General features: G+C 37.1%; 1 protein-coding gene across 1 annotated transcript in view; it reads left to right on the forward strand.

Moving 5' to 3' along the window:
* The window catches only part of TFEC (transcription factor EC), a 97,240-nt gene that overhangs the window by 67,016 nt on the left and 13,581 nt on the right, over positions 1-16,643 (forward strand). The window contains exons 7-8 of the mRNA XM_035902194.1: positions 11,434-11,548; positions 12,409-12,465. Coding sequence (XP_035758087.1) covers positions 11,434-11,548; positions 12,409-12,465 — 172 coding nt within the window. The remainder of the gene's footprint in view (positions 1-11,433; positions 11,549-12,408; positions 12,466-16,643) is intronic.

Below are 16,643 nucleotides of genomic sequence, written 5' to 3' on the forward strand. Positions count from 1 at the left end.
TTCAGGAAATAATAGACTCCTCAGAAATAAAACTGGTGAGCAAATATTTTCTTTGTCTTTCTTCAATAGTATAAAGGTGCGAGATAGGAAATTGTGTCTTCCAACTGCAGAGAACTAACAATGAAATGCACAAACAGAGAACTCCTCAGCCCTGTTTTCTGCAGCTGGAGATGTCTTTTGCTATCACTGCCACTGCTGTTTTGAATGTCATACAGGTGCCAGATGAAGATTTGTTTTCATTATCTCACACAATATATAGTACTTTGAGAATGAAATCGGCAGTGTACAGCTCTCTTGCATGCTCAAAGTACTCCAAATAGATTGGGTACGAATGTTTGCAGTTTGCCTCATGCTGTAGATAAGGTCTTCGTGGCATAGAGCATACAATACTTTGGGTCAGGAGAAGAACTGTGGTCCACTTTTACCTAGCTTCAGTGCTCAAAAGCTGTGCAAAATGCCCAAATAGTTCTGCTCTGTCTCTAACACTCTAACAGCACAATGTCTAATAACCCTTCTCTATTTTGGGGGTAGACCTCTGGCTGAAGGGAGACAGAAAACTCAAGCTTCATGCAACTAGGGTAAATTTTTTCATAAGTATGAAATGAAGGAAAAGTTCCTTTTTTCCTCTTTGATTTTCTCTTTTGGAAAGGTAAATAGACATAAATGTAAGTATTATTCTAAAATATACAGCTGTTTGTATATAAATACCTCTTACAAACACGGTCTTCATCTCAGAGCTTAACACATGTTGAACAGAGGTAAGAGAAAAGGGTAGATAAACCAAGTTTCTAATTCTCCTAATATGCACTCCTCGCTATTTCTAAGATACTGTGCAGCAGGATCTGCAAGCAAATTCCTGCTATTTGGGGCCACCAGGCAGATTCTGTCTTATCCCAGAGCCCTGATGCATAGCCTCTGCTGCACATCTCATGTTGTTGTCTGTATGCAGCAATGCAAGCCCTGAAGTCCTTAGTAGGTGACAGATTATAGAGAGGGCTACATCAAGCTCCATGGGGTTTGTAACGTATAGGTTATAATTGGTTCTGGAGCTAAACTTTATGAATTTGTGTCAATGGCACTTATATAGGTTGAATTAAAGACTTGTAAGCTCAAAGGCAACAACAGTGGCCACTTACTTTGTTCTCCAGACACGGTGAAGCTTCTTACTGCGGGATAAAGCTAACTTGTGGAAAACACAAAGATTTCTTGAAGGCCATTTTGAGAAATAAACTCCTGAAAGATACAATTGCTTTCCTTAGCACCTCCTTCTCCATCAGCCAAGGCCTTCTATGACCTTTACTGTATGTGTATGGTAGTTTATGAAGTAGTTAACTATACATCTATATTTACACTATAAATAAACACTGGTCAATATATCTAAAATCAACTGCTACAGAACAGAATTCCAACCAAAATGAAACTCTGCATGATACGCGTTAATCCATCTGAATATGCTAGATCACAGAAATCAGTAAATACCTTATTGTAATGTATTCAGACACTTAGGTGATATGTGAGATGTAACAGGATATAATATAAAATATAGACATAAAATACATAATATAAATACTGGTAATTCAGATGTTAGCATCTATATTTAAGAGAAAATGCCCCATATTCTAATCCTGAAAAAAATTATATTTTTCACTTGTCCCTCGGCCTCAATTTTTCACTTTTCTTGTGGTTTTTGTGCTGATGTTTGTTCATTGTTTTTAGAGGAAGAATTTGAGTGATTTGGTATATGCATTTACATATGGTAGTGAGAGAAATAGAAGACGTTGGATGGAACCAGGGACTAGTGCATTAGCTGGTGTTACTCGTGAACTAATCCTAGTAAAGCAGCTAACAGAGCTGTCATTTAATTGTCATCTTTGGGCTTCGGACACTTGGGGTTAGCGGGGCAGTACTCCTGTGATGTTTGATTTCCAGCTGCAAGTTGGATGATGACAGTATCACAACATCACTTCACTTTTGGTCTGTGTTTGTTATGTTAATTTTATAACCAGAAAAGCCAAGAACAGCTAAAAACATATGATTAAGAGATGATAACTGAAAGAAAAGGACTCTCCCGCAAAAGGCCAATTCTCTAGAAAATTCCTTTGCTTGGTCATATTTGATCAGACATTTATCTAGACAATGGATTTCTATGTATATGATCAGGGCAGGAATGTACTGTAACTGGGAATATGAACAGAGTTCATTTTTCTCTGATGAATAATGAGCCAGCTTGATGATCATTATTTGAAGATAAAAAATGAACCAGTTTTCATGCATAATATATAATATGTAATATAATATAGCTGAACATGAAGTCCCTGGTTGAGGAGTGTGTAATTAGGAACCATGTTAAAGGTAACTATAGAAGGAGATACAATTTGTTTGAAGAAAAACAAGTCTGAAAAGGGAAGCATTTTCTTTTCTGCTGTTCTCTATAGATAATAAAAAGAGGAACTGGAACATTTGGGTATTAGTTATTACTAAAGACCACCTATTTGCAAATATAAGTATTTTGTATTGCAATTACAAAAGGACTTAAAGCATTTAGCTGTGAATGTGATCTTCTTGTTCTAGACTCTAAAACCAGCGTACAACTTTTTTGACAGTTGACAGAGTAAACACATCCTTACTAAGAAAAAGGATATCACAGCTTATGTTGTTCAACTTTCTCCAGGCAACACAGCAATTGCAAAATTGCAAAAGAAAGCCAGAGGTTGAACCCCAGTTTTCTGAGTACAGGACTTGTATTGACCCACAAGGTTATTCATCCTGTCTGCAATACCTTTGAATTAGATGAAAAGTCGCAATTTACTAAAACACACATTGAAGAAACAAGAATTACCCCAGTTTTCCCCTTGTCAAAAATTCGAAACACCAGATATTACTGTTTACAAAGTATCTGTATTCCAGATACTACTGTTTACAAAATAGATTTGCAATGACTGGGTTATTATACACTTCTTCATCAACTCGCTGTTTGAGCAAATTCAGCGCACATTTTGAAGTTCATCTATGAACGTCAAAGATTGAAAAATAGTTTTGTTTATCTGTCATGAATAAACAGGAAAGGAATGAAAAGGAATTAAGTATGTGGGGTTTATGTTTTGCACTCCAGTAACACAAATACTGGTCAAACTTTTACTTAATGTGTAAAATGAATGGTGGATACAGTTCCAAATTTAGATTTCTAGATTTGGAATGCATATAGGGGATAATAGTATAAAAACTTTGTAAAATCCCTTCTTTGATTTTTTAATTAAAGTGAACAAGCAAGAACCAGATTGAAATGGATGGATGCTAACATATTTTTTGTGGCTAAGAAGGAGAAGCAACCTCATTTTACAAAACCAGTCTTTGAAGTGATGCTATCAATAAGTTTCATGAGAACATGGTTTAAGTGGGATATCTTTTTTTTTTGGGGGGGGGGGGGGAGGGAGAGGAAGAATAAAGTGTTGTACTAATATTTCACATGTGAACACTTTATTTTAGATGCAGTCTGAGCAAGTACCAATTTTTACCAAGCACCAGAAGACATTTTCTCTTGCAGATATAGTTCTCAACCTTTCAGTTTAGGCAGGTACATAGTTTCTTCTTGTGACAAGTAAAACAGCACATGTTATGCTTCCCTGTTATTCGAGTTTGCCAAGTCTGTAGGTGCAGTACAGGCAATCTGACCATGAGTAAATAGGGCCTATGATCCTCAGAACTGTCTGTACTGCACATCAGCTGCTCTGGATGTATGCCTAACTGCTGTTACTGCAGGAAATATAGCCATATAGACACACTTGTTGAGTTGCATGTCTACAGTTATTAACCCTGGAAAAGAGGGTAGCAAAGGAAGTTTCTGTTAGCAGGACTCTTCCTGCAGCTTGCTTCCCACTTGCCCTCCTTTTCATGGGCTTCTCTGACCCAGGCAGAATGAAGACCTCAGGTAGATGCAGTCTGGTCCTGACCTCTGTATTTTCTGGGGGCATCCTGACCCTTCTCATCATATACTTGGGCTTGTGAATGGGACTGTGAGGAAACAAGACCATGGGAGAAATGGCAGCTGGAAAGAAACTTCCACTGACAGGACAGTCCATCCTGCTGCCTGTTGCCAGGTCCATCAAGGGAAAGCAGATTAGCTGATGAATTGTTTTGACCTGCCAGGGCAATCCAGATGCCTTTGGTGAAAAGCTCTTGCTACCCTATGCTTTAGCCATTTTAGGTAACTAAAATATGTAAGGTGCCTGCTCTTTAAAAATGTACATACCTTCCATCACTTCCGTGATTAGGGACATCCTTTTGGATGTATGGAGAGCTGTTTGCTACTGCAATTAGTCTTTCTATCTCATCCTGCAAATCCAGGGTTTGTTGATCGTAGCCTTCTCTTATGAGTACTTATTAATGAAATACAGTACAGATTATATAGAAAGTAACCAAACAGGATTCTTTTCAGATTAAGGGGTAAACTAAAGAGATTATAAAGATTTTGTAAAAAGATAAGTTATTGATGAATTGCTCCAAGAATCAATCCTAGGTCTCAGTTTATTTAATATTTTCATTAGTAAACTTGGTACAAAAAATACGTTTATGCTGATGAAATTTACTGAGGTGGCAAAAGTAGAAAGTATTGCCAGTACAAAGGAGGATGAGGATATCATGGAGGAAGAATTATATGACTGTCATGACAGAATAGTATAAATAGAAGGAATGTAATAGTACTGAGTGCAAGGTCATTCATTTAAATACTAATAACAGGGATGTCTGCAGTAAGCTGAGAGCTCATTAACTGGAGATGACAGAGAAAGATCTGGTTACATTAGTTGCTCAGAGGATGACTATAAGCCATCAAAATGATGGGACTGCAAAAAGGAGATAAATATGATCTTAGGATCCATCACAAGAGAGATTTCCAAGAGACACAAGGAAATATCCACTGCGGAATTCACCGGGTACAAAACTTGCAGAACGCCATACACAAATGAAGGTGTCCACCCTTCAGAAAAAACAATTCAAAGCAGGAGAGGTAGAGAAAGGCTTTTTAGGACATATCATAGCATGGGAAGTCTGGCAAAAGGAGCACGGCCTGTTCAGCTGAGCAAACCAAAGTCTTAAGAGATCTATGGTCGCTCACAATAATCATGTGGGGATATTAAACAATGAACTATATAAGTTAAAGGAACATAAAGCCAAAATAAAATTTGTCTAAGGATGGAAGCAAAAAGAAAGCTTTTTAACAATAATTTGTGATCATTTAGCTTCTGGAACATGCTCCAAATAAAAATATTGGAGATGTGAAACCTAATTGATTTTAGACAGAGCATTATTGCTTTATGAAATGGATTATGTGATGATATGTTAAATGAATCCAAAATCCAGGAAATGCTTTCTAGTCCAGACTGGGCATTGCTACCTTCAGCAGAATTTTTAAATTAAGAAAAACCTAGCTGACTTCGGAAGAGGGTTGGGCTGTTATTTTCTATCTGTGCAATACTGACTGTGATAGAGCCATGATCTGTACAGACTCAAATGTTTCTTTAATACAAACACATCATGCAAAGATTAGCCAAAATGGAAAAATACCTAAATAGTATGTGACAATGCAAGTGAACACTATCGTGACATAGAGCTGCCTAGGGACTACAGGTGAGCAGGCACAGACAACCTTTATACACGTATTTTATTATCACATTAAGAAACCTTCTCTTTCATTCCTGGAAGATATGGAAGTGCTGTCTGGTTTAAGTCTTCCTTGAAATTACATGGCATTTACCAATAGCTGCCACGCTATGGGATTTGGAATACCACATTATTTCCCTTAATGAGGCAACGTTTTTCCTGGCTTAATAATGTTTTCCTTTAAAAAAAAAGCATGTCTTGGTATTAGAGACTGCAAATTGTGATCACAGCTGTCCATTGCTAGACGTCCATGTGGGTGACAAACCCTTAGTATTTGCCCTAGAATCCTGCCTGTGTAGCAGTTCAGACCCAAGTACTGGATATAACAAGCCCCTCTGGATGAGGGCTTTACAGTGCTCGTCTTGGACACTGCCAGCAAGCACAAGGTCACAGGCTCTTGCGAGGTGCTGCTGAGCTCAAGCCTGGTGCTCGCTCAGGTACTTCAGCTGAAGTTTGCTTTTATAATTGGTCTAAGCTTCAAAGTTGAGCATCGTTGAGGACTGAGCCCCGTGAATGGAAATTCTCATGTTCCAGTCTTTGCACACAGGCATTGAAGATCCCATGACACTTTATACAAAAGGAAGAACGTTAACCCCAATGTCCTTGCCAAATGCTAACTTTGTTAATTACAGTCTGCTTTCTTTAATTCTCCTTGCAGTTTTAATTAGATATGGTATTATTCTCTTCCTGTACTACATTGTCACTGGTTATTCCCACTTAACCATTTGCTGTGTTAAAGGTTGTTAATCTTTTGTCCGAAGCTGGCTTCATTTTAGAAGCAAGAAAAATGGCTAATTATATACTGCTATTTTTACTATGTGTGGGCTCTCCCCTTAAGAGCCACTTGCATCTAAATTCTCAGGCACACATACATAAATACGTGTATCTTGAATGGAAATGTTGGAAATTACGTGACTTACCAGGACTTCTCAGAACAAAGATGTGAACTGATATAGCTCATGACACCAGCAGGATAAATACATTATTTCCTGGGACTTATGAATTGTCATACCCAAATGTTTGTGTTTCCACATCTCTAGACCAGAAGTAAGAACATGCTTTTGACACAGTGTAATCAGATGGAGTTTTAAAGTGCTTTAGGATTCATCAGGTTTGACAGTGCTATATAATTCTCAGATCATCATTGTACACATATCATATAATTACGCCATTGCAAATGATTTGTACTTTTAGTAAGATTGCATTGGATTCTTGTAAGATTATGTCAATGTATATATTTATCTTGTAATGTAGAACTGAAAGCTATTAGCCTCAGTACTGCAAAAACTTTCCCCGCTTCCATGACATTGTAAGAAATAAATTACTTTATGTTGTATGGCGTTTTAGTGCATATCCCAACAACTAGATGCATTTTGACACACAATTTCTATAATATATTGTGATATAGATATTAATGTTGTAATTTAAAAATTAGTTATTTCCCAGATGTCTACATTTCTGAAAGAGTTTCCTGCTTTGACAGATGAAAAAAAAATCTTTCCTCATGTTGTATCAAAATTGGCCAGTTTCTATTTTAAGAGTGTTCTTAGTGTTCAGTGACATTCACAAGGAAATTCCTTGGGATTTTCCATGCTTGTTATCAATGCAGGGCAAATTCAGGCAGAAAGTTTCAACAAAATAGTTTGATATATTTTTTACTTTGTATTTTTAGAACTCCCCCATAATCAGAAATGTGAACATTTGTCAAGAAAGATGCAGTCTGGTTTGCTTTGGCTTTCTTATGTGATTTTTAAAATAAGAGTTTATTTGGAAATTTTCACATGAGGAACACAGTGAGGTTTCGTGAAGGAAAGTACGTGTGGAAAGCCTGCAACAGTCACTCCAGGCTTCCTTTGGAGTCAAGAAGAAGAAATGGAGGTGATTTAGTTCACTCTAAATGTCCAAGATATAGGTCAGATTAATCACCTCCTATTTCTTCTCCTGATCCTGAATGCTGGCATTGAGAGTTACTCCTCACACACTAATTCATAGCAGATTTTTTCATGTGTTACCATTTCTGCAGGAACAGAGCGACTGTCGAAGGTAGTCTAATTTACTCGTGCTTTGTACCCACTTTGCCCTGCTGTAAGTGTGAAAATGCCATGCTGGCTAACTGAGAATGAAGGCAGTGTCATTGGGAGATCACCAGTGGCTCTATCCACAGAGAAACCACTTACCCATTGAGTGGCCATTACAGCGTACTTGAGATTTCTACTAAATGTACAGGAAGAAAGAGGCAGTTGATAGTGCGATTGGCACAACTGCTTTTGTACTGAGCAGAATCACCCAGACAAATGCTGAAGGGAGACAGCAAACCTAAGTCTGGAAGGGATGTAGGTATGAAGGAAAGAACCTTTTTTTGTGTGTGTGTGTGGGTGTCCTTTTTTTTCCCAAGATGAGTAAGCTGCTTATTCAATTATCCAATCCTTCAGTGTACTGACTGAGATGATGACAGACTTAAAGGGGGTCAAACCTACCATTCTCTACTCCCCAAGAGTACCCTACCTATGGATTATTAAAAATGGTCATATTTGTCACAACTATGAATATTTCAATTGGAAAGACGGATTCTGCACAACAGAAATTAGTGCTTTTATATAGGGAAATGAGTGAGGGTTTTGTAGGCTCTCTGTGACAGTGCTGTTGGGTAAGGTTATTCTCTGATATCCAAGTTCTGGAGAAGAAGTTAAGATTAGATCAAAGTTTCTCTTTAATGGTGTGGCAGAATGCTGGTTTTGACACTCTTAGTGATTAACACATACGCAAATCATTCTAATTAGTAAGGTTATAGGATTGTAGCCATCAGTAGATGAACGACTTAGGTTTGGGTTTCAATTTCATGATCGAGCTTAGACTCTGCTTTCCTAATGACTGACAAAAATTGCCAAATGATGAGGGGGAAAATGCTGGAGACCACCTGTGTGAAACAAGGATAATATGGGACGTTTGGGACATTGCCTTTCACTGCTCAATGGAGCGTTAGTGCAGCCAGACATAGAGCACGGACAGATACTTCTTTGCAGCCCTGGCTGTGTAGGATGACACTGCCCTAGTGGTTCTGCTGATGGAAAGAGGCATAGGAGCTCTTATCACTCCAGACAACGGCAGCTGAGTTAGGTGGAAGTACCTTCATCAAGTGTATAATTGAATTCAGCTGAAATTCCTACTTTTGGCTTAGAGTTTACTCACCTTCTTTTGAACCCTCACACACTTCTGAACTTTCAGGTGTGTTGCTATTATTTTTTCATTACTGGCTAAGTTGGCCATTCATGACCTTTTATCTTGGATTTGGGCCTTGTCATTTGAATTCACACCTTTGTAAATAGGCTATAGACATTTAACTATATTTTGAGGATGAAGATGAATTACTGCTTGAAAATTAGAAGTAATCATTGATGTATCTCGTGTTTGTGTCAAACTGTGGTTTACAATTCTGATTTTTTTCATGAATTATGTTGAAAATTTTATAAACTAAAAAGATTACTACCAGCTTTGTGCAAGTTATTGAACTCATGTACACAACTGTGTGAAATATGTAAAATACAATAGATATGCATTTCTCTTAGAGTACATATTAGATTAGGTTATGTTCATATATTACTATTTCCTAACATTTCACAAAAACAGTAGCCTAAACCACATAACAGCCTTATCCAAAGTCCACTGGAGTAAGTGTAGGAGTCACATTGACTCTCAATATTTCATATCAGCACTAAATATGAAAATGTTTTCACATCATTTCAATAAGCCAAATTCATTTGCATGAATGTAGGAAGTAATTAAATATATGTCTAGAGCTAATATGAGTTCACTCTTGTAATATAGTTATACTATCCCCGGAACAAAGAAAATGCAGAGTTAAAGCTGCACTGAATTCTGTAATACTTGTCAGTTTACCACTCAGGAATGAAACAAAGGTGCTTAACGGGCGAATGTGCTTAGCGTTCAAATCCTGCATATTAAACATAGCTTGTTCTTGAGTAATACTCAACTGAATTCCAAACATTCTTTAAAAAAGTATTTTCATTGAGAGATCAAATATGTAAGCAGATTTTCAAAACTGACTTGGTGCTGTGATTTCTAATGGTATTTAAGAATTGTCATTTCTCCTAGGTAGTAACCCTCTACAAAATACTTTAAAAATGAGCATGTTATTTTTGTGTATTCAAAAAGAATCCTGTTTGCTTCATTTCATTGTGGGTTATACAACCAGGAGAATTTAATACAAATTAGGTTCTCGGATAATTTAGTAAAGTTATTAGCTATTTTAGTAAAATCATTATTTAAAAAGAAGACTTATTTACACTTTCAGATTTTATATAAAAAAATAACAAGCACTGCCATGGAACAATTTCACACTGAGCAAATCATTAGGAAAGTGTCTCCATTCAGAATAAGTTGTGGTGAAGCTCACCAAGTCTCTACAAGAAGAGAAATGATCAGAGGTTAAAAAGATGGTTCCCAGCAGACCTATGGATGGTGTCTTGGTGACCAGCCTGAAAAATTCCAGGCTGTTTCAGGATCTATGGGTGCAGATCTGTAAAAACATGTTTTCTTGTCTATGAAAAACAGATTTCTTAAATAACTCCTAATTTCCTTCCATGACTTTCTGTCTCAAGTCAGAAGTTTTATTCACAGTTTTCCTCCCTTTTTTCACCCGCTTTTTCCTCCTTTTTGTTTGTTGGCCAGGTGGACTCAAACTCAATGTCTGAGCCCTGTATGTTGGCCTCGAAAGAAAAAAAAAATGGCTGTACAAACTCTGTATGCATGATAAAATGAAAAAAAAAAAAAAAAAGTTGCTCTAATTGCCTTAGAAGTCAATATGAATGCAAAATATTTTTGTGACCCTGGACTTGGACTCCTTTTATACAGCTGTTTTCACATGAACATACAGTAGTATATAAGATAGTGATCAATGCTGAAAGATTGGTTATATGGTCATAGAAAGTGAGCAGAGCCTGAACTGTTCTTTACTAAACTTCTACATATTTTAGTTACTTCAGATCTGTAAAATTACTAAAGTAAAAGTAATACTTGGGTAATTATCTGGAATCCATAGAAACATACTTTAGCCTTACTTCTCTTTAAGTGTGTTCTGTGGGTTTATTTAAATAATGTTATATTACATTTTGGAAGGAAATAAGGATAATGGTACACACGATCATATATGTTATGCATGTTAAAACTATTAGGTTATCTGGTCTATCCTGACAACAGCACAGTTTCTTTCCTTAAAGCATATTCTTTGATGTTCTGTCCACTCTAATTTTAACTATTGCATCTAACTGGGTCACTAAATCTTTATACTGCTAAACCCAGCACAGTATGAAGTACCAATTCAGAGTTTAGTGATGTGGTTAAAAAATCACTGGAGAGCAGGTCAAAACCAGCAAGGTTATTTTTACTTTCAACCTAATTCATGTTTGAAGTGCAGTTGTGGTGATCCTGTTATTGGAAAATACTTCATAGAAGCAATTAAAAAACGGGCACCGGGGGCCATATCCTGCCATCGGACGGCATCTGAAACCCACATGAACGGTGCTTAGAGAGCCGCTTGTGGAACAGTGGCAGACTGTGACTCTTCACTTTCAATTTTACTTAACACTACATAACCACAAACTTTCCCTTTAGACACATACACACAGCTTCTTCTAAAGAACACCAGACTCGTATTCAAAGTTTAGTCTTTGAATTATGTTTTTTTAATCTTTTAAGTCTTTAACTTATTTTAATATTTTTTTTTCTTATTTTTCTTTCCTTCCCCTATCCCTCAAGCTATCTAGCAGCATTTTGGATATATATAACAGTGACCAGGGAATGGCACCAGCTAATATGGGTCTCGCAAATGCATCTTGCCCAGCTAATCTACCAGTAAAAAGGGAACTCACAGGTAAAAGAACTCTGAGATTTTAGTATTTTATAATTTCAGAAGTGGTGGTGTTTCTATTAAAAGTTGAATAAATCTTACCCATGAAATAGATGTCCATAATTAAATTCTGGAGAATTTTGCAGTTCCATTTAAGGAAAAGAACAAATACAAAGTAGAGATATTTTCTTTCTGTTCTCCTATTTAGCAATTCAGAAACCATGTTTGCCCCTTGTTTTTTATGAACATCATGCTTCTACTAAACCTACTTATTTTAGGAAACATAGTCGATTCTTCCACATGTTGGCTCCTGATCAACTATAAATAAATTATCATCCATTAAATTTGTTCCAGGGTAGAACAAATGGTTCTTTTAAAAGCTTACAATAAGACTATTCAAGGTAAATCTATATTAGTGGATTAACAACTTTAAAAGTTACATTCAATTAATCCAAAGAATGCTAAAAACCATGTACAGTTTATTAGTGTCACTCAGAGAAAACAGTGAGCTTGTTCAATATCTTACAAATCTGATTAACTCTTGCATTATGGGATATACAAATCCATATTCACATTAGTGTATTGTAAGTTTTATCCTGATGTAAAATACAGCAAATTGGAGCAAAATAACCTTCCATAGCATTTCTATGTTCTTAAATAAAAAATGGGCAATGAAAAAATCTTAAGCAACCTGCCAGACTTGCTCAAAAATTTAGTACTGGTAGAATATAGGTTTGCTTATGATCTTGTTTAATAATAAAAAGAGTAATGAAGTGAAAGGACTAGAAGGCTGCTCTTTGTGACAAGGGGCCATTTTGAGAAGGTGAAAGAAGTACTAGAATTGCAACTTAAGAACCGTTTTAATAAATGTTACTTTCTGTCAGAAGCAGATACACGGGCAATGGCAAAGGAGAGACAAAAAAAGGATAACCACAATCTCAGTAAGTATGTGTTCATCTTCCATCTCATTAAATGGAATGTATGGGGAATGCAGAAATAATAGACATTAGCTACCATGTCTCTGCTCTTTTAAATCACTGTCTTACCGGGGTAATCAAATTGAACTCAGTCTACAAACACAGCCAACCACACAGCTTTCTTCCCTGAAATTAATTTCTGTCTTTGACTTTTGTCTTTCAAAATACTTATCATATTGTAATGAATTTCTTTCCACATCATCTCCTGCTACTATGTTTTTATTCTACAGTTGTACATGTATCCTCCACACTTTATGTGATGTCATCTCTAAGAATTATAGTGCAAAACAGACAAGAAAGGAGGCAGATGATGACAAAAACAACAGTGAAAATCCAGAGTCTTCACACTTCACTTACTGAAGCACCCCAGTGAGAGGCTGTATCCCTCTATGGGTGATGGGAAGGGAAAAAAAAAATTACGAGGATATCAGACAACTTCTAAATGCTAGTTAAACACTTGAAGTTGAGGGGATCATATGCCACAAAAGGAGGTCAGGGCAGAACTGGGTGAGACTCATGGTGCTCTGACTCTGCTCTGATGCACAAGCCCCCTAACCTCTGTAGGCTGGGATACACCTCTGCTTCCTTTATGGAGAGCAGTGCAGCCATGTACAGTTATTAGGCATTTCAGTTCTAGAGGAACAGTCTTCTGTAATCTAGCCTTAGAACATAGTGAAATTCATAGTTCAGTGTCTAAATATTAAACTTAAAAAAATAACATTTTTGTTAATCCAGAATAGGAAAAAAAAATTGCTGAAAGAAGGTTGCCTATAAAATTAGGCAATTTTTCCCTCTGAAGAGTAATTTGAAACAAAAACCCTGAAGGATTCTCTTTGGAAAGAGTTGAATAAAGCAATTACATTTTCCAGTTCTCCTTTCCACTTTTTCCAGCAGAAATAGCCTGGGAGTTGGGCTTGATGATCCTTATGAGTCCCTTCCAACTTGAGATATTCTATGATTCTATGAATTTAAACTTAAATTGGTAATTAGATAACAGCCACTATTTATCTCTTTTCTCTCTTATTTATATCTTTGTTCTCTGGCTATTCCATTAATCTTAGAGGCATCAATGGCTTTACTTGTGTGAAATTATGTACCTGGAAGTATACATCCATTGGTACAAAGTGCTAGCAACCACTGTGGACAACTTTCTGCTACTTAGACTTTCCAGAAGGCATCCTTATTTCTGTCTGTATTTTTTTGTGGATTACAGATAGACCATGTAGATTTTTAGGCCTGTTGTGAGCACATCTTGTCTGAAGTGCCATTGCAGCTGCTGCTTGTCTTGTTTGGGCAGGAATGAGGAGTTTTTGCTGGACTAGGAAAGGTGGTGAATGGGAGTCGTCTGGAGCTGCAAGAAGGGAAAAGACAGGCACACACATATATTAGGGATGCCAGGACTTACTATTGCCTCCCTTGTTTATTTTGGCTCTGAGGTCATCCTTCCTGAACACAGAATACGTGTCTGAGAACCATCCCTCACCACTGGCAACTGAGCTGAAGGCTGTATACCAGGATGGTAGTACGCAGACGTGCAACATCTTTTCTGGTTTGGCTCCAGGTGTATACTTCAGAGCTCAAAGTCTCTCTGGAGATAGCTCTTCTATCTGATGGCTTGGATATATTAATGTGTTACATATAAAGGCTTTATTAGTGTGATCTACTCTTTTATGAGTACTAGTTTTTTTAGAGATGGTCTGAAAGAAGCGGTTTTTGAAACCCATTTTTTAAAAACATTCATGTTTCAGGTTGAATTAAAGTCCACATTTTACAGAAATATTCTTGAACTAAAAAAAAATTCCTTTTGAAAGACTGGATCCTCAATGAAACTATGAAAAGGGATTTGGATCTGAGAAATGGAACCTCTTCTTATAGCAGCAAGTTTACACCATTACTGTAATTACATACAAGTGTATTTTCATTTTGGTGGTTTTTTTGGTTTTTTTTTTTTTTTTTCAAACAAAGAATTAAGGGTGTAGTGTTTGTTTGCTGTATGGTCATCCCATCCAGGTAGTTTGAAAACTAATTTTCTGGTTTGGCTTTGGTATAACTTAGTACTTGAAATATTATTGATAACTCAGGATACCAATGGAACTGCAACAGGCATAAATCAGGAAAGTTCTACTGAAACACTTTCCCAACCTTCAAAATTTCCTGCTTATGGACTAGCATAATCATTTGTAGTTTATTTTCAAGAAAAAAACCCTACTAAAATAGAGAGAAAAAGAATATCGTAAGTGTCCACTTGTAAGGAAAATTTTTTTGCCTTGTTTTATAGCCAATGTTTAATTGCCTACTTTCTGATAAGTCTCTTGCAGAGCTTTTCCACACTGTAAATATTAAACAACAGCTATTATGCCATATGACTGCATAGCTAATGCACATTCTTTAACTCTTTTTCCCCTGCCATTATTTTGCCAACATAACTGAAATATGTCTTTTAAATTGCTCAGTTGCTATGTGCTTTTGTATGCTATGTTCTCCTATAAGATCCAGCACATTCATGCAAGGGTTCACTTAAGAGTACACTCAGGAAGATTAGAACCCTGCCTCCTGAACAAGTGAATCATGACAACAAAACCTGAGATTATTTAATCTGTTGAGTGAAATTCCTGCTTCTAGAGAGAGTAAGGCAAGAGAATATATCTCACCAAGGCAGAGCACTTCACCAAGGTAAATAATACGACCCAGGGATTTCCCAGAGCTGGAATCAGCTCAGGAGAAAATAACTGACTGCTGCACAAACCTAAGAGCCTCACACAGACTGGAAGAAAAAATACCTTTATGTATTGGAAGAAGTAAGCAACTAAAAGTGATCAATGTGGTGGGACTGAGACTGAAAGCGATATGCTCTTATGACTGAGAAGGCTGAAGTCAGCCTACAAAGACCCACCTGGCTTCCCTCAACTTCACACTTCTAATTTAGCTCTACCAGGCTCTAAGGACCAGCTTTTTCTACTTACATTCAAAATTAGGTCATCAAACTTTTAAGTGCACATCTCCATGCATGGATGAGGGGAGCATGCATCCATGTTCTAGGCTACCCTACATGGGTCAGCTCTGGTCTGAAAGAGTATGGTGGCATTAGCATATTGAGCCCAAGGTAAGGTCTTCCAAGAAACAAGGGATAACAGAAATGGCTCAATGCAATGTTAGTGATGTCCCAAAGCTGAATCCTGTCCATTCAGTGAGGTTTGGATTGAATCAAAGTACAACATGGAGGGAGTGCACAAAAGTGGAAGTTCATACCAGTAGGACATCACTTCTGGTTTCTGATGGCTAGCAGTACCACAACAGGACTGCTACAGTGTTTGTCCTCCTTCCTCCTCAAAACATTTTTTTCTGGTAGAAAAGGACTTTTTGCCATTTGTACCGGATTTCCACACTATCTTCCAGTCTTATAACTAGGCTACCCAGGAGATGGATATATATAAGAAGTCCCCCAAAGCGATGAGGTGTCCCGTAGGCCTATCCACTAGAAATTGTGAGATTTCTGCACATTCAGCTGGAGAACAACTGGTGAGAAAGCAGTGGATATTTCTCTTTAAATCAGTGAAATGTGAAGCAGGAAGGTGACAGACTCTTTTTGCAGAGAAGAGGCACACACTCCAGTCTGGATACCACTCCAACACTGATAAAGTGGACTCAGAATACAGAACGGGGGAACTAATTTTAAGAGGTTTATCTTTGCTTTTTTCTTTCTAACTAAATTGCAAGTAAACCAAGATATCATATGTAGTTTGTCTTAGGAGAGACATAAATTTAAATACAGAATTTTTTTTTATTGTTAAATGTGATTTTTCTTCATTTTCTGTGTGTTTTAAAAGCTATTGTAAGTACACTTGTGCTGTCCATCATCGAAGGAAACAGATGTGCTGCAGATGAAGTGTTTCTGGTACACAGCCTTTCTCAGTTTCAGTGAAGGGATATGGTTGCAGTTATGTCCTCCCTGTGGTTTGCAATGCTGATAACAGTAGATGAGGGATAATGGAGGTGTGAACCACAGTCTGTAGCAGGAATCGTGGCAAAATATGAAATGCTGTGTGAGTTGTCTTGTGTCCCTGTTGGAGCCATCAGCAAACTCCACTAAGGTGAAAGCTCTGTTGTGTGGGAGCAGGGTGGAGAAATGATACAGAAACATC

The sequence above is a fragment of the Egretta garzetta genome, unplaced genomic scaffold (assembly GCF_000687185.1).
Source record: "Egretta garzetta isolate BGI_Z169 unplaced genomic scaffold, ASM68718v1 scaffold169, whole genome shotgun sequence".
Lineage (NCBI taxonomy): Eukaryota > Metazoa > Chordata > Aves > Pelecaniformes > Ardeidae > Egretta > Egretta garzetta.